This window comes from Oncorhynchus kisutch, linkage group LG30 (genome assembly GCF_002021735.2).
Source record: "Oncorhynchus kisutch isolate 150728-3 linkage group LG30, Okis_V2, whole genome shotgun sequence".
In the NCBI taxonomy this organism is placed as follows: Eukaryota; Metazoa; Chordata; class Actinopteri; order Salmoniformes; family Salmonidae; genus Oncorhynchus; species Oncorhynchus kisutch.
In genome coordinates, this window is record NC_034203.2 from 34,426,641 (window position 1) to 34,444,096 (window position 17,456).

General features: G+C 50.1%; 2 protein-coding genes across 12 annotated transcripts in view; one reads left to right on the forward strand and one right to left on the reverse strand.

Annotated features, from left to right (window-relative positions):
* The window catches only part of slc25a12 (solute carrier family 25 member 12), a 31,921-nt gene extending 19,705 nt beyond the window's left edge, over positions 1–12,216 (forward strand). For both annotated transcript variants that reach the window (XM_020466647.2, XM_031810466.1), the window contains exons 11-18: positions 4,078–4,236; positions 6,308–6,360; positions 6,516–6,596; positions 10,079–10,219; positions 10,323–10,461; positions 10,562–10,720; positions 10,828–10,918; positions 11,005–12,216. In XM_020466647.2, the coding sequence (XP_020322236.2) occupies positions 4,078–4,236; positions 6,308–6,360; positions 6,516–6,596; positions 10,079–10,219; positions 10,323–10,461; positions 10,562–10,720; positions 10,828–10,918; positions 11,005–11,224 (1,043 nt within the window). In that variant the 3' untranslated portion in view covers positions 11,225–12,216. The remainder of the gene's footprint in view (positions 1–4,077; positions 4,237–6,307; positions 6,361–6,515; positions 6,597–10,078; positions 10,220–10,322; positions 10,462–10,561; positions 10,721–10,827; positions 10,919–11,004) is intronic.
* LOC109874625 (cytoplasmic dynein 1 intermediate chain 2) overlaps positions 12,158–17,456 on the reverse strand; it is a 58,764-nt gene continuing 53,465 nt past the window's right edge. For 7 of the 10 annotated variants that reach the window (XM_031810477.1, XM_031810473.1, XM_031810474.1 and 4 more), the window contains 8 exons: positions 17,008–17,133; positions 16,623–16,769; positions 16,262–16,375; positions 16,032–16,165; positions 15,186–15,330; positions 14,954–15,094; positions 14,608–14,733; positions 12,158–14,492 (listed from right to left, as the gene is read on the reverse strand). In XM_031810477.1, the coding sequence (XP_031666337.1) occupies positions 14,379–14,492; positions 14,608–14,733; positions 14,954–15,094; positions 15,186–15,330; positions 16,032–16,165; positions 16,262–16,375; positions 16,623–16,769; positions 17,008–17,133 (1,047 nt within the window). In that variant the 3' untranslated portion in view covers positions 12,158–14,378. The remainder of the gene's footprint in view (positions 14,493–14,607; positions 14,734–14,953; positions 15,095–15,185; positions 15,331–16,031; positions 16,166–16,261; positions 16,376–16,622; positions 16,770–17,007; positions 17,134–17,456) is intronic. The other 3 variants (XM_031810469.1, XM_031810467.1, XM_031810468.1) reach the window with 1 other exon arrangement.

The window sequence follows — 17,456 nt, forward strand, 5'->3', positions numbered from 1 at the left end:
TCTGGGGATGGGGGGGATGCAGTAAGGACCTGGGGATGGGGGGGTGCAGTAAGGGACTGGGGAGGGGGTGATGCAGTAAGGGGCTGGGGAGGGGGTGATGCAGTAAGGGGCTGGGGAGGGGGTGATGCAGTAAGGCACTGGGGAGGGGGTGATGCAGTAAGGGACCGGGGATGGGGGTGATGCAGTAAGGCACAGGGGATGGGGGGGATGCAGTAAGGCACTGGGGAGGGGGTGATGCAGTAAGGGACCGGGGATGGGGGTGATGCAGTAAGGCACAGGGGATGGGGGTGATGCAGTAAGGGACCGGGGATGGGGGTGATGCAGTAAGGCACAGGGGATGGGGGGATGCAGTAAGGATCTGGGGGGGATGCAGTAAGGGTCTGGGGATGGGGGAGATGAAGAAAGGGTCTGGGGATGGGGGGGATGCAGTAAGGACCTGGGGATGGGGGGGTGCAGTAAGGGACTGGGGAGGGGGTGATGCAGTAAGGGGCTGGGGAGGGGGTGATGCAGTAAGGGGCTGGGGAGGGGGTGATGCAGTAAGGCACTGGGGAGGGGGTGATGCAGTAAGGGACCGGGGATGGGGGTGATGCAGTAAGGCACAGGGGATGGGGGGGATGCAGTAAGGATCTGGGGGGGATGCAGTAAGGGTCTGGGGATGGGGGAGATGCAGAAAGGGTCTGGGGATGGGGGGGATGCAGTAAGGACCTGGGGATGGGGGGGTGCAGTAAGGACCTGGGGAGGGGGTGATGCAGTAAGGGACTGGGGATGGGGGGGGATGCAGTAAGGTACTGGGGATGGGGGGGGATGCAGTAAGGTACTGGGGATGGGGGGGGATGCAGTAAGGGACTGGGGATGGGGGGGATGCAGTAAGGGGCTGGGGATGGGGGGGATGCAGTAAGGGACTGGGGAGGGGGTGATGCAGTAAGGGAATGGGGAGGGGGTGATGCAGTAAGGCACAGGGGATGGGGGGGATGCAGTAAGGATCTGGGGGGGATGCAGTAAGGGTCTGGGGATGGGGGAGATGCAGAAAGGGTCTGGGGATGGGGGGGATGCAGTAAGGGACTGGGGATGCAGTAAGGGACTGGGGATGCAGTAAGGGACTGGGGATGCAGTAAGGGACTGGGGATGCAGTAAGGGACTGGGGAGGGGGGGATGCAGTAAGGGACTGGGGAGGGGGGGATGCAGTAAGGGACTGGGGAGGGGGGGATGCAGTAAGGGACTGGGGAGGGGGGGATGCAGTAAGGGACTGGGGAGGGGGGGGTGCAGTAAGGAACTGGGGAGGGGGTGATGCAGTAAGGGACTGGGGATGCAGTAAGGGACTGGGGAGGGGGTGATGCAGTAAGGGACTGGTGATGCAGTAAGGGACTGGGGAGGGGGTGATGCAGTAAGGGTCTGGGGGGGGGGGGGGGGGATGCAGTAAGGGGGATGGGGGGGAAGCAGTAAGGGACTGGGGATGGGGGGGGAAGCAGTAAGGGACTGGGGATGGGGGGGATGCAGTAAGGGACTGGGGAGGGGTGATGCAGTAAGGGGCTGGGGAGGGGGTGATGCAGTAAGGCGCTGGGGAGGGGGTGATGCAGTAAGGGACCGGGGATGGGGGTGATGCAGTAAGGCACAGGGGATGGGGGGATGCAGTAAGGATCTGGGGGGGATGCAGTAAGGGTCTGGGGATGGGGGAGATGAAGAAAGGGTCTGGGGATGGGGGGGATGCAGTAAGGACCTGGGGATGGGGGGGTGCAGTAAGGGACTGGGGAGGGGGTGATGCAGTAAGGGGCTGGGGAAGGGGTGATGCAGTAAGGGGCTGGGGAGGGGGTGATGCAGTAAGGCACTGGGGAGGGGGTGATGCAGTAAGGCGCTGGGGAGGGGGTGATGCAGTAAGGGACCGGGGATGGGGGTGATGCAGTAAGGCACAGGGGATGGGGGGATGCAGTAAGGATCTGGGGGGGATGCAGTAAGGGTCTGGGGATGGGGGAGATGAAGAAAGGGTCTGGGGATGGGGGGGATGCAGTAAGGACCTGGGGATGGGGGGGTGCAGTAAGGGACTGGGGAGGGGGTGATGCAGTAAGGGGCTGGGGAGGGGGTGATGCAGTAAGGGGCTGGGGAGGGGGTGATGCAGTAAGGCACTGGGGAGGGGGTGATGCAGTAAGGGACCGGGGATGGGGGTGATGCAGTAAGGCACAGGGGATGGGGGGATGCAGTAAGGCACTGGGGAGGGGGTGATGCAGTAAGGGACCGGGGATGGGGGTGATGCAGTAAGGCACAGGGGATGGGGGTGATGCAGTAAGGGACCGGGGATGGGGGTGATGCAGTAAGGCACAGGGGATGGGGGGATGCAGTAAGGATCTGGGGGGGATGCAGTAAGGGTCTGGGGATGGGGGAGATGAAGAAAGGGTCTGGGGATGGGGGGGATGCAGTAAGGACCTGGGGATGGGGGGGTGCAGTAAGGGACTGGGGAGGGGGTGATGCAGTAAGGGGCTGGGGAGGGGGTGATGCAGTAAGGGGCTGGGGAGGGGGTGATGCAGTAAGGCACTGGGGAGGGGGTGATGCAGTAAGGGACCGGGGATGGGGGTGATGCAGTAAGGCACAGGGGATGGGGGGGATGCAGTAAGGATCTGGGGGGGATGCAGTAAGGGTCTGGGGATGGGGGAGATGCAGAAAGGGTCTGGGGATGGGGGGGATGCAGTAAGGACCTGGGGATGGGGGGGTGCAGTAAGGACCCCCCTGGGGAGGGGGTGATGCAGTAAGGGACTGGGGATGGGGGGGGATGCAGTAAGGTACTGGGGATGGGGGGGGATGCAGTAAGGTACTGGGGATGGGGGGGGATGCAGTAAGGGACTGGGGATGGGGGGGATGCAGTAAGGGGCTGGGGATGGGGGGGATGCAGTAAGGGACTGGGGAGGGGGTGATGCAGTAAGGGAATGGGGAGGGGGTGATGCAGTAAGGCACAGGGGATGGGGGGGATGCAGTAAGGATCTGGGGGGGATGCAGTAAGGGTCTGGGGATGGGGGAGATGCAGAAAGGGTCTGGGGATGGGGGGGATGCAGTAAGGACCTGGGGATGGGGGGGTGCAGTAAGGACCTGGGGAGGGGGTGATGCAGTAAGGGACTGGGGATGGGGGGGGATGCAGTAAGGTACTGGGGATGGGGGGGGATGCAGTAAGGTACTGGGGATGGGGGGGGATGCAGTAAGGTACTGGGGATGGGGGGGGATGCAGTAAGGGACTGGGGATGGGGGGGATGCAGTAAGGGACTGGGGAGGGGGTGATGCAGTAAGGGAATGGGGAGGGGGTGATGCAGTAAGGGACTGGGGAGGGGGTGATGCAGTAAGACACTGGGGAGGGGGGGGATGCAGTAAGGGTCTGGGGGGGGGGTGCAGTAAGGACCTGGGGGGGGGGGTTGCAGTAAGGACCTGGGGGGGGGGGGGGGGGGGGTTATGCAGTAAGGGCGGTGGGGTGAGGTAAGGGATGGGTTAGGTAAGGGATGGGGGTAAGGTTTCAGGTAATGGATAGTACATTTTAAATATTTCCAATTTCAATAGCACACTTAGAAGCTCATTTGAGATGGTTCAAATCTTCTGTGTATGTCGACAGACATGTTTAACTATAGAATAATTTAACTATAGCATATTAAACGGAACAGAAGTTCTACCAACTGGGGACATTTTGACTATTTCTAGGCGGTTGAGGGTTTAAATTAGGGGGCCTCCCGAGTGGTGCAGTGGTCTAAGGCACTGCATAGTAGTGCTAGGTGCGTCACTACAGACCCGTGTTCGATCACGGGCTGTATCACAACCGGACGTGATCGGGAGTCCCATAGGGCAGCGTACAATTGGCCCAGCTTCGTGGGGGTTTGGCAAGGGTTTTGCCGGGGGGCTTTACTTGGCTCATCGAGCTCTTGTGGCAGGCCGGCAATGAGACGAGATCTGAAAAGGGGGTAAAATACAACCAAAAATAAAAACAATTAGGCTTGCTTGTTGAAGGTTAGGTTTAGGGTTAGGTTTCGGGGTTGGCGAAAATAGGATTTAGAATAGGAATCAACTGTGTCCTCACAAGGTTAGTAAAACAAGACTGTTTGTGTGTAGCTACGGGAGCCACGGCGGTGTATCCGATAGACCTGGTTAAGACCAGGATGCAGAACCAGAGGAGTACAGGCTCGTTCGTAGGAGAACTGATGTACAAGAACAGCTTTGACTGTGCCAAGAAGGTGCTGCGCTATGAAGGCTTCTTCGGCTTCTACAGAGGTACGGACAGACACCTCTTCCCCTCATGGCTGCTCTCCTGATCGCTCTTCTTCCCCTCATGCCTGCTTTCCTGATCGCTCTTCTTCCCCTCATGGCTGCTCTCCTGATCGCTCTTCTTCCCCTCATGGCTGCTCTCCTGATCGCTCTTCTTCCCCTCATGGCTGCTCTCCTGATCGCTCTTCTTCCCCTCATGGCTGCTCTCCTGATCGCTCTTCTTCCCCTCATGGCTGCTCTCCTGATCGCTCTTCTTCCCCTCATGGCTGCTCTCCTGATCGCTCTTCTTCCCCTCATGGCTGCTCTCCTGATCGCTCTTCTTCCCCTCATGGCTGCTCTCCTGATCGCTCTTCTTCCTCTCATGGCTGCTGTTTTCCCCTCTATCCATCTCTTCTGCTCTTTATCTCTCTTTCTATCCCTGTCTCCTCCACTCTTTTCTCCTGTTCCACATTTTTCATATCCTGCTCTTCTTTTACCTAAACTCAGCAAAAAAAGAAATGTCCTCTAACTGTCAACTGCGTTTATTTTCAGCAAACTTAACATGTGGAAATATTTGTATGAACATCACAAGATTCAAATACTGAGACATAAACTGAACAAGTTCCACAGACATGTGACTAACAGAAATGGAATAATGTGTCCCTGAACAAAGGGGGGGTCAAAATCAAAAGTAACAGTCAGTATCTGGGTTGGCCACCAGCTGCATTAAGTACTGCAGGGCATCTCCTCCTCATGTACTGCACCAGATTTGCCAGTTCTTGCTGTGCGATGTTACTCCACTCTTCCACCAAGGCACCTGCAAGTTCCTGGACATTTCTGGGGGGAATGCCCCCCCCCCCCACGCACAGAACGAGCAGTATAGCTGGTGGCATTGTCATGATGGAAGATCATGTCAGGATAAGCCTGCAGGAAGGGTACCACATGAGGGAGGAGGATGTCTTCCCTGTAACAGTGTTGAGATTGCCTGCAATGACAACAAGCTCAGTCCGATGATGCTGTGACACACCTCCCCAGACCATGATGGACCCTCCAAATCGATCCCACTCCAGAGTACAGGCCTCGGTGTAACGCTCATTCCTTTGACGATAAACGCGAATCCGACCATCACCCCTGGTGAGACAAAACTGCGACTCATCAGTGAAGAGCACTTTTTGCCAGTCCTGTCTGGTCCAGCGACGGTGGGTTTGTGCCCATAGGTGACGTTGTTGCCGGTGATATTGTAAGGCACGCGCTGACCAGACAGACCTTCAAGACCTCAGTCCAGCCTCTGTCAGCCTATTGCGGACAGTCTGAGTACTGATTGTGCGTTCCTGGTGTAACTCGGGCAGTTGTTGTTGCCATCCTGTACCTGTCCCGCAGGTGTGATGTTCAGATGTACCGATCCTGTGTAGGTGTTGTTACACGTGGTCTGCCACTGCAAGGACGATCAGCTGTCCGTCCTGTCTCCCTGTGGCGCTGTCTTAGGCATCTCACAGTACGGACATTGCAATTTATTGCCCTAGCCACATCTGCAGTCCTCGTGCCGCCTTGCAGCATGCCTAAGGCACATTCACTCAGATGAGCACGGACCCTGGGCATATTTCTTTTGGTGTTTTTCAGAGTCAGTAGAAAGGCCTCTTTAGTGACCTTAATTACCTACCGACTGTAAGCTGTTAGTGGTTTAACGACCGTTCCACGGGTGCATGTTCATTAATTGTTTATGGTTCATCCCAAGAATGGGAAACGGTGTTTAAACCCTTTACAATGAACATCTGTTAAGTTATTTGGATTTTTACAAATTATCCTGAAAAAGGGACGTTTCTTTTTTTGCTGAGTTTATTTTCACTGCTCTCCTTCTGCTCTAACTTCTGTTAATGGGAAAAGGACTGAAGGCTCCCATCTAGTGTTGGCTCACCCACACTGCAACACTAAACCTGCATCCATCCATTCACTTCTTCCTTGGTCCTTTTAATTCTTCCCTTTCCTTCATTCTCATCCCTGCACTCTTCTCCCTTCTCTCCTTCTACCCTGAGAAACTAGTCATCGTGAGATGTGGTTCATGTCATGTGTGGACTCAATCTCCCATGCTGCTCTCCAGGTCTTCTTCCCCAGCTCATAGGCGTGGCTCCAGAGAAGGCCATCAAACTCACAGTGAGTCAAACTCCTCTCCCTCCTGTTCACTCAGCCAATCACTATGGAGATGAATCCTTAATTAACACTAAATTCTTTCTAAGAGGTTGCTGACAATTCCCTCTGTAGTATCTCTGCTGATTCCCCCTCTCTCTCTACCCCCTCTCTCCCTGTAGGTGAATGACTTTGTGAGAGATAAGTTCACCGGTAAAGGCGACACCATTCCCTTTGCTGCGGAGGTGCTGGCTGGAGCCTGTGTGAGTAAGACTGGTCAATCAAATGAATTTATAAAGCCATTTTTACATCAGCTGATGTCACACAAGTGCTGTACAGAAACCCATCCTAAAACAGCAAGCAATGCAGAAGCACAGTGGCTAGGAACATCTCCCTAGAAAGACCAGAACCTAGAGAGAAAGCAGGCTATGAGGGGTGGCCAGTCCTCTTCTGGCTGTGCCGGGTGGAGATTATAACAGAACATGGCCAAGATATTCAAATGTACATAGATGACCAGCAGGGTCAGATAATAATAATCACAGTGGTTGTGGAGGGTGCAACAGGTCAGCACCTCAGGAGTAAATGTCAGCTGGCTTTTCATAGCCGATCATTCAGAGTTAGAGACAGCAGGTGCGGTAGAGGGAGAGTCCAAAACAGCAGGTCTGGGACAAGGTGGCACGTCCAGTGAACAGTTCAGGGTTCCATAGCCGCAAGCAGAACAGTTGAAACTGGAGCAGCAGCATGACCAGGTGGACTGGGGAGAGCAAGGCCAGGTAGTCCTGAGGCATGGTCCTAGGGCTCAGGTCCTCAGAGGAGAGAGAGAATTAGAAGGAGCATACTTAAATTCACACAGGACACTGGATAAGACAGGAGAAATACACCAGATATAACAGACTGACCCTAGCCACCCGATGCAAACTATTGCAGCATAAATACTGGAGGCTGAGACGGGAGTGATCGGGAGACACTGTGGCCCTGTCCGACGATACCCCCCCGGACAGGGCCAAACAGGCAGGACACCACTAGAGGGACATCTTCAACCACCAACCTACTACGCTGAGACAAGGCCGAGTATAGCCTACGAAGATCTCCCCCACATTCTAGGGACAGTAAGGAGGCCTGTGTCTTGTAGAGGTCGACCGATTAATCGGAATGGCCGATTTTAATTAGGGCCGATTTCAAGTTTTCATAACAATCTGTATTTTTGGACACCAATTTGGGCAAATATTTTTTTTATTTTTTACACCTTTATTTAATCTTTATTTAACTAGGCAAGTCAGTTAAGAACACATTCTTACTTTCAATGGCGGCCTAGGAACAGTGGGTTAACTGCAAGGTAAAAAAAAAGGGATTGATGTTCATGGTTAGGTACACATTGGAGCAACGATACGCACCGCATCGATTATATGCAACGCAGGACACACTAGATAAACTAGTAATATCATCAACCATGTGTAGTTAACTAGTGATTATGATTGATTGATTGTTTTTTATAAGATAAGTTTAATGCTAGCTAGCAACTTACCTTGGATTACTGCATTCACGTAAGAGGCAGTCTCCTCGTGGAGTGCAATGAGAGGCAGGTGGTTAGAGCGTTGGACTAGTTAACTGTACGTTTGCAAGATTGAATCCCCCGAGCTGACATGGTGAAAATCTGTCGTTCTGCCCCTGGACGAGGCAGTTAACCCACCGTTCCTAGGCCGTCATTGAAAATAAAAATGTGTTATTAACTGACTTGCCTAGTTAAAGGTGTAAAAAAAATATATATATATATATATATATATATATATTTTTTTTTTTTTTTTTTTTTTTTTCGCCCAAATTGGTGTCCAAAAATACAGATTTCCGATTGTTATGAAAACTTGAAATCGGCCATTCCGATTAATCGGTCGACCTCTCGTCTAAGCAGATGATTTGTTGCGGTTGCAAACGTAATAAAATGGTGGTCCGATAGTCCAGGATTTTGAGGAAAAACATTAAGATCCACAATATTTATTCCGCGGGACAAAACTAGGTCCAGAGTATGACTGTGCCAGTGAGTAGGTCCAGAGACATGTTGGACAAAACCCACTGAGTCGATGATGGCTCCGAAAGCCTTTTGGAGTGGGTCTGTGGACTTTTCCATGTCAATATTAAAGTCACCAAAAATGTGAATATTACCTGCTATGACTACAAGGTCCGATGGGAATTCAGGGAACTCAGTGAGGAACGCTGTATATGACCCAGGAGGCCTGTAAACAGTAGCTATAAAAAGTGATTGAGTAGGCTGCATAGATTTCATGACTAGAAGCTCAAAAGATGAAAAGCCAGTCATTTTTGGGGGGGAAATTGAAATTAGCTGTCATAAATATTAGCAACACCTCCGCCTTTGCGGGATGCACGGAGGACATGGTCACTAGTGTAACCAGGAGGTGAGGCCTCATTTAACACAGTAAATTCATCAGGCTTAAGCCATGTTTCAGTCAGGCCAATCACATCAAGATTATGATCATTGACTATTTCCTTGGAAGTGAGGGATCTAACATTAAGTAGCCCTATTTTGAGATGTGAGATCACAATCTTTTTCAATAAAGACAGGAATGGAGGAGGTCTTTATTCCAGTGAGATTGTTAAGGCGAACACTGCCATGTTTAGTTTTGCCCAACCTAGATCGAGGCACAGACACAGTCTCAATGGGGATAGCTGAGCTGACAACACTGACTATACTAGTGGCAGACTCCACTAAGCTAGCAGGGTGCAGGCCAGGCAGCAGGCTATCTCATTGTGGAGCTGGGGGAGTTAGAGCCCCGTCTATGTTCATAGATAAGATGAGAGCACCCCTCCAGCTAGGAGGAGTGAAGGTCCTGATTGTGGGTGAGTCTCAGAAAGAGGGCCAATTATCTAAAAATTAAATATTTTGGGAGGGGCAGGAACGTTTTCAACCAGCGATTGAGTTGAGATTCTGATGTAGTGCTCATCACTTCCCCTAACTGGGAGGGGGCCAGAGACAATTACTCGATGCCGACTCATCTTTCTAGCTGTTTTACACGCTCAAGCTATGTTGCGCTTGGTGACCTCTGACTGTTTCACCCTAACATTGTTGGTGCTGAAGTGGATAACAATATCTCTATACTCTCTACACTCGCCAGTTTTAGCCTTAGCCAGCACCATCTTCAGATTAGCCGTAACGTCGGTAGCCCTGCCCCCTGGTAAACAGTGTATGATCACTGGATGATTATTTTTAAGTCTAATACTGTGGGTAATGGAGTCGCCAATGACTAGGGTTTTCAATTTGTCAGAGCTAATGGTGGGGGGCTTCAGTGTCTCAGACCCTGTAACGGATAGAGGAGACTCTGACTCGTTGCTTAAAGGGGAGAACCGATTGAAAGTTTCTGTCGGCTGAATGAGCGACACCGGTTGAGCGTTCCTACAGAATTTCCCTCCAGAAGCCATGAGAAAGTTGTCTGGCTGCGGGGACTGTGCGAGGGGATTTATACTACTATCTGTACTTACTGGTGGCACAGATTCTGTTTCATCCTTTCCTACACATAAATTACCCGTGCCTAACGATTGCGTCTGAAGCTGGGTTTGCAGCATGAAACGTTAGCAACAAACCGCACAGCAGCACATAAACAAGTCTGTTCCATCTCACTCAAACTTCCCAACCCTAAACCCCGCTCATTCTATTCCACCTAATCCTACTTAAATGGGAGGCTGTGGTAGCAACCCTCCCTTCCTCATGTCCCCTATGTCTCTCTCTCCGCAGGCAGGGGGTTCCCAGGTGGTCTTTACTAACCCGCTCGAGATAGTCAAGATCAGATTGCAGGTGGCAGGAGAGATCACCACAGGACCTAGAATCAGCGCCCTCAGTGTCATCCGAGACCTCGGCTTGTTCGGCCTCTACAAGGTGTGTGTTTGACCATTTACGTCTGGTGGCATTGTGCTTGTATTTTGAGAAACAAAAGGCCTTTTGATTGAAAATGTCTGTCACTTACCCTTTGTGTATGTAGGGTGCTAAAGCGTGTTTCTTGAGAGACATCCCTTTCTCAGCCATCTTCTTCCCAGTGTACGCCCACACCAAGGCTCAGTTCGCCGACGAACAGGGAAGACTGGGCGCATTACAGCTGTTAGCTGCTGGAGCCATCGGCGGTACACACACACCTACCGAGCGATGCAATTCAATTCCATTTTATTTGACTGTCAAAAACAGTCATAGCCACAGGTGATACCCTTTGACTCCATTTCCCAGGTATCCCTGCTGCCTCCCTGGTGACGCCTGCTGATGTCATCAAGACACGCCTGCAGGTAGCAGCGAGGGCGGGACAGACCACCTACACTGGAGTCACGGACTGCTTCAGGAAAATCATGCATGAGGAGGGATTCAGAGCACTGTGGAAGGGAGCTGGAGGTGTGTGCGTGTGTGTGTGCGTGTGTGTGTGCGCGCGTGTGTGTGTGTGTGTGTGTGTGTGTGTGTGTGTAGAAATGGGAATTTGCTTACTCTGTCTCTCTCCCCAGCTCGTATGTGTCGATCCTCTCCTCAGTTTGGGGTGACTCTGGTGACCTATGAGCTTCTACAGCGGTGGTTAAATGTGGACTTCGGAGGGCAGTAAGTACACACACACACACACTCCCCACTGTTATAACGCAAGTTATCATACAATGTCTCCCATTTCCCTATCTTTCTCTCTCCAGTCGTCCGTCAGGGTCTGAGCCCACTCCTAAGTCTCGTATCTCAGAGCTTCCTCCGGTCAGTGCTGACCACGTGGGCGGTTACCGTCTGGCTACGGCCACCTTCGCTGGCGTGGAGAACAAGTTTGGCCTCCACCTGCCCAAGTTCAAGTCCTCTGGAGTGGTCTCCATTCACCATGATACCCCTTCTGCCTCCACTCAAGAGGAGGCTGCTGCCCCCTAAAGACTGGGCCTTTAACTACCTGCCCACTCCACTAGGGAGTATACACTTAGACACACACTCCCAGGGGCCATGCAAAATAAATACATACTAATACACACACACACTGTTTGTAGGGCCATTTAACCAGAAATACACACACTCCCAGGGTCCATACACACAGACACGTACACACAGACGTACACACTGCTCCCCACTCCTCCCAGGGACTAATTCAGTGCTCTCTCTCCCTGGTCCTGGAGAGCTGACTGTAGGTCAGTAGTTAAAGCTCAGTCAGTAACCTGAACACTGCACTGTGTTGTACTGTGTTGTATCTCCAGTGGCTGCATGCTCCTCTTCTCTCATCCCTCTTTTCATCTGAAACATGTATTTGAAAAGGAGCCTCGCCTCCCCTCCACATTCCGGTGCCCCCCCCCCCACACACACACATTCCGGTTGCTCGCCTCTCCCCCACGCTGCGCTCTCGCTCTGGTGGCTCCTCTCTTCTCAATAATAACTGATTTAGATTTTCTAGGATTTCTTTCGGATGCACATTGTGTGTAAGGCTACTTTGATTGGACAGTGTGTAGGGGATATTTGATTGGACAGCGTGTGTAAGGCTTTACTCTGATTGGGCCTTGCACAGGAAGTTACTGTACATATTGTAGATCTGCTGTACAGAGATGTGACACTGCTGGAAAGGAATTGTTACTGTAAGGTTGGACAATGTTATGGTAACGTTAGAGCAACACCATGAAGATAATGAGAGAAACATTTGTTACAGAAGTGTTGCAGTAATGTTAGAAAGCAACGTGACTGTAACGTCGGAGTGACGTTACTGTTATGTTAGAATGACGTTGGGACTCTGTCTCTTGAGAATCACAGATGTACAGACCTTTTCAACATAAGTGTTTATTGAGGAGAATCATGAGCAAATGATTAGATAACTTAAATCCATTTCAATTCATTGTGTATTTTATTGAAATAAATAAAGCATATGTATGGTTTTCATTCTAGAGGTTAGTGTTTATTTCAAGGGGAATGAACAGCAAAAAGGGACAAGCAAAACCTTACCAGGAGTTTTGGCATAATACTAGATTGGTCACTTCATGTTATACTGATACAATTTTACAAAATTTCCTATCATCAAATTCATTAAGGAGCACAGAGTGCATTTGGTACTCAGACCCCTTCCCCTTTTCCACATTTTGTTACGTTACAGCCTTATTCTAAAATTGATTCAATTACAGGTTTTACTCATTAATACACCATAATAACAAAGCAAAACTTTTTATTTTTTTGTACCCAAAAAATACAAAAGACCTTATTTACGTTTTACGTATTCAGACTCTGCTATGTGACTCGAAATGGAGCTCCGGTGCATCCTGTTTCCATTGATCATCCTTAATGTTTTTACAACTTCTACAATTCAATTGATTGGACATGATTTGGAAAGAGACACCTGTCTATAAGGTCCCACAGTTAACAGTGCATGTCAGAGCAAAAACCAAGCCATGAAGTGGAAGGAATTGTCTGTAGAGCTCTGAGACAGGATTCTGGAGGCACAGATCTGGGGGAAGTGGACCAAAAAATGTCTACAGCATTGAAGGTCCCCAAGAACACAGTGGCTTCCATTCTTAAATTGAATATGTTTTGAACCACCAAGGCCGCCCAGGCAAACCGAGCAGTCGGGGGAGAAAGGCCTCAGGGAAGTGCCCATGAACCCCAATCGTCACTCTGACAGAGGTCCTCTGTGGAGATGGGAGAACCTTCTAGAAGGACAACCATCTCTGCAGCACTCCACCAATCAGGCCTTTATGGTAGAGTGGCCAGACACTCAGCGGTAGGGACTGGGAGACTAGTCAGGATTGAGTGAAAGATGAATGGAGCAAAGTACAGAGAGATCCTTGATGAAAACCTGCTCCAGAGCACTCAGAACCTCAGACTGGGGTGAAGGTTCACATTCCTTCAGGACAACGACCCTAAGCACACAGCCAAGACAACGCAGGAGTGGCTAGGGTCAAGTCTCAATGTCCTTGAGTGGCCCAGACAGAGCCCGGACTTGAACCCAGTCGAACATCCTCTGGAGAGACCTGAAAATAGTTGTGCAGCGACGCTCCCCATCCAACCTGACAGAGCTTGAGAGGATCTGCAGAAACTTCCCAAATACAGGTGTGCCAAGCTTGTAGCGTCATACCCAAGAAGACTCGAGGCTGTAATCACTGCCAAAGGGGCTTCAACAAAGTACTGACTACAAAGTCTGAATACTTCTGTAAATGTGATATTTCAGTTATACATTTAAAAACCGTTTTACCTTGTCATTATGGGATATTGTGTGTAGAATGATGGGTGGGGGACTATTTAATCCATTTTAGCATAAGGCTGTAACATAACAATGTGGAAAAAGTCAAGGGGTCTGAATATTTTCTGAATGTGTTGTGTGTGTATATATACAGAGTTTGGTAAACTCCTTCCAACAGAGAATTGTGGAATGGACAATGTTCCCACAACAAAAGTCTAGTTGAAATGCTAATTAGAATGTGGTGCATTTGGTGCCAACATGGTGAATAGTTGGCCAAACTCTGTATGGATCTATGGCTCTTCATATTCGGAAATACTTCATTAACATCCTTTCAGGAAGGAGAGAGACACTGCGTTTCTTTTGAGACCTACGGGTACAGTAAATTTTTAAATGGGTAAAGTCATTAACTTTAGTTTATTCAAAAACTACTAACATATTCAGTCAAGGCAAGTAAAGTTTAAAAAGCACTTTGTCTTGTAGTGGTATGAGCTTAGGTATAGTGCTAATGTTAAGGGATTTACTAGTAAAGCTATCCGCAGACACGTTTAAATATGTAATATGTTTAAAATATGTTCAACCGCATATGATAAGAGCATGGATAAATAAAATCTAAGGACATTGCTGCCCTAGTCTATAAAGGTTGGAATGGGTCATCCTATTTCTTTGTCTTCACCATTAAACCCACATGGTCAGCCTTTAGGGAATACACACAAGAGCTGCAAAGTAGTAAAAAGGTACAAAGTTTTGCATATTTAGGGAAGAGCTGTGGACAGAACACGCAAATGTTCTAGAACCTGAGAGGATAAACATCACTCCTGTTCCAACTGGAGGGAGGATTTGGAAGCAAGTGCAGGAGGGGAGTGGTTACCATGGTGATCAGGCGACTAGGCGCTGCGCGGCCAGCTCCTCTCCTTCATCACGGTTCTCGTTGATCTCCACCAGTGTGTGTACCAAACGGGTCCATTCATCTGCCTTGGGCACACAGATTTGCTGTGGAAACACACACAGGTGAAACAAATTGCAGGTATGACAGGTGATTTATTTCAGTGCAGCAATATAAGGGTTTTACTAGATGAATGAATGGGTGAAGGAATAGATCTCTCACCTCCCCTACGTCATACACCAGCACCTGTCCGTCTGAGTCTCCTGTAGCGATCTCTCTCCCTGAGTGAGCCCACCGCACACGGTTCAGAGCAGGAGACCCATTCACACACACACTTGCACTGGGCACCTAGGACACACAGTGTTTATGTTGAATTGTTCATTTCATGTCTGTTGTTTGTACTGTGTGGGGGAGGAGCTATAGGAGGACGGGCTCATTGTAATGTCTGGAATGGAAATTTTGGAACTGAGTCAGATGAGGTTTCCATATGTTTAATACCGTTCCATTACAGCCATTACAATGAGCCCGTCCTATAGCTTCTCCCACCGGCCTCCTCTGGTGTGTGTACCTCTGTGTCGTTGTTGAGGTTCCACAGGTCCAGGCGTCCAGATCCGTCTACACAGGCGAAGAGGGCGGGGTGTGTGGGAGACCACATGACATCATACACATAGTCACAGCTGTCCTCAAATGAATACAGAGGACGGGTACTCTACAGAGAGAGAGAGAGAGAGAGAGGGTACTGTTAGAGGATGAGGTGGGGTTGATGTTTCTGTGTGTGTGTGTGTGTGTGTGCGCGTTACCTTGGTGGTCCACAGCTTGACGGTCCAGTCGAAGGAGGCAGAGATGAACAGATGGGAGAAATCCACAGGACCCCCAGCACTGTGACAGCTCAACCCAGTGACCGGACCATGATGTCCCTCAAATACATCACTGATACCTGCTTTACTGTAACACAGACCATGTGCACAAAGCAATCGTTACTCCCCATCGTCAAATAAAATCACACACACACTCACGTACCTCCCGAATCACACACTCACATACTTTATTTTTTTATTTGACCTTTATTTAACTAGGCAAGTCAGTTAAGAACAAATTCTTATTTTCAATGACGGCCTAGGAACAGTGGGTTAACTGCCTGTTCAGGGGCAGAACGACAGATTTGTACCTTGTCAGCTCGGGGATTCGAACTTGCAACCTTTCAGTTACTAGTCCATCGCTCTAACCACTAGGCTACTCTGCCGCCCCGTGCCTCCCGAATCACACACACTCACATACCTCCCGAATCTCACACACACACACACACACACTCACGTACCTCCCGAATCTCACACACACACACACTCACGTACCTCCCGAATCTCACACACACACACACACACACACTCACGTACCTCCCGAATCTCACACACACACACACTCACGTACCTCCCGAATCACACACACACACTCACGTACCTCCCGAATCACACACACACACTCACGTACCTCCCGAATCTCACACACACACTCACGTACCTCCAGAATCTCACACACACACACACTCACGTACCTCCCGAATCACACACACACACTCCCTCACGTACCTCCCAAATCACACACACACACTCACGTACCTCCCGAATCACGCAGACCCACTCACGTACCTCCCGTGACGGCAGGCGGTGTAGACTGATCCATCTTCACTCCCGACCACAAAGTTGTTCACATCACCCAGCGGAAAAGCCATGGAGGTCACTGCTACTGCCTTAGACTGCTTAAACACCAGCTCCAGACTGTCCTGGAACGCACACACACACACACACAGCATTAAGACTGACAAAACACTAGCTCTGCGATGTCCTAGAACTCACACACACACACGCTGCAGTCGTACCTGTGGTTGAGACAGCATGTCCAGGCTCCAGGAGCACATCTTTCCATCAGTCGAGATGCTGATGAGGTTGTGAGCATTCTGGGTCCCCACCACGTTCACACAGTACACTGGGTGCTGAACATCACAGGACACAGACACAGTTCAGTCTCTATGGGCGGCAGGTAGCCTAGTGGTTAAGAGCGTTTGGCGAGTAACTGGAAGGTTGATGGTTTGAATACCTGAGCCTTGAGCAACGCACTTAACCCTAGTGGCTCCTGTTAAGAGCGTATGACCAATGTCAGTAGCTAACAGTAGCTTGTAAGCTAATATAATGTAAATAACTTCACAATTTGAAAGCTATTGAGCACTCTGCGTGTGTTACCGTGTGAGCAGATGCAGAAAGAGGAGTTCTCTGTACAGGTGTTCTCTTGTTGCTCCTGTTGTCCCATAGGACGATCTGGCCTGAGTAAGTCCCACCCACGACCAGGTTAGGATGGAACCTGGCGAACGCTGCTGACATCACTGCAGACTGGAGGACAGGCAGAAGAAAATGATTTTTGCAGAGCATTGTGTGTGTGTGGTGGCACCTTAATTGGGGAGGACGGGTTTGTGGTAATGACTGGAGTGGAATCAGTGGAATGGTATCAAATACAGACACATGGTTTCCAGGTGTTTGATTTAACTACGTTCCAGACATTATTATGAGCCGTCCTCCCCTCAGCAGCCTCCCCTGGTGTGTGTGTATGCGCGTTCATGCGTTTGTGTACCTGGCAGTGGAAGGTGTATTCAGGTGTTGTCTTCTTGAACTTCATGTTCCAGACCAAAGCCACTCCGTCAGGCTCATGAGGAGCATCCTCGTTGTTGTTGTAGGAGGCCACCAGCAGCTCCGGGTACTGAATCAAACAGGAGTCGAACACGAGATTAATATGAATCCGACAGTTACATACAGTATATACACTGAGTGTACAAAACATTAGGAACACCTTCCTTTTGCCCTCATAACAGCCTCAATTTGTCAGGGAATGGACTCTACAAGGTGTCAAAAGTGTTCCACAGGCATGCTGACCCATGTTGACTCCAATGCTTCCCACAGTTGTTTCAAGTTGGCTGGATGTCTTTTGGGTGGTGGACCATTCTTGATTCACACGGGAAACTGTTGAGCACGAAAAACCCAGCAGCGTTGCAGTTCCAGACACACTCAAACCGGTGAACCTGG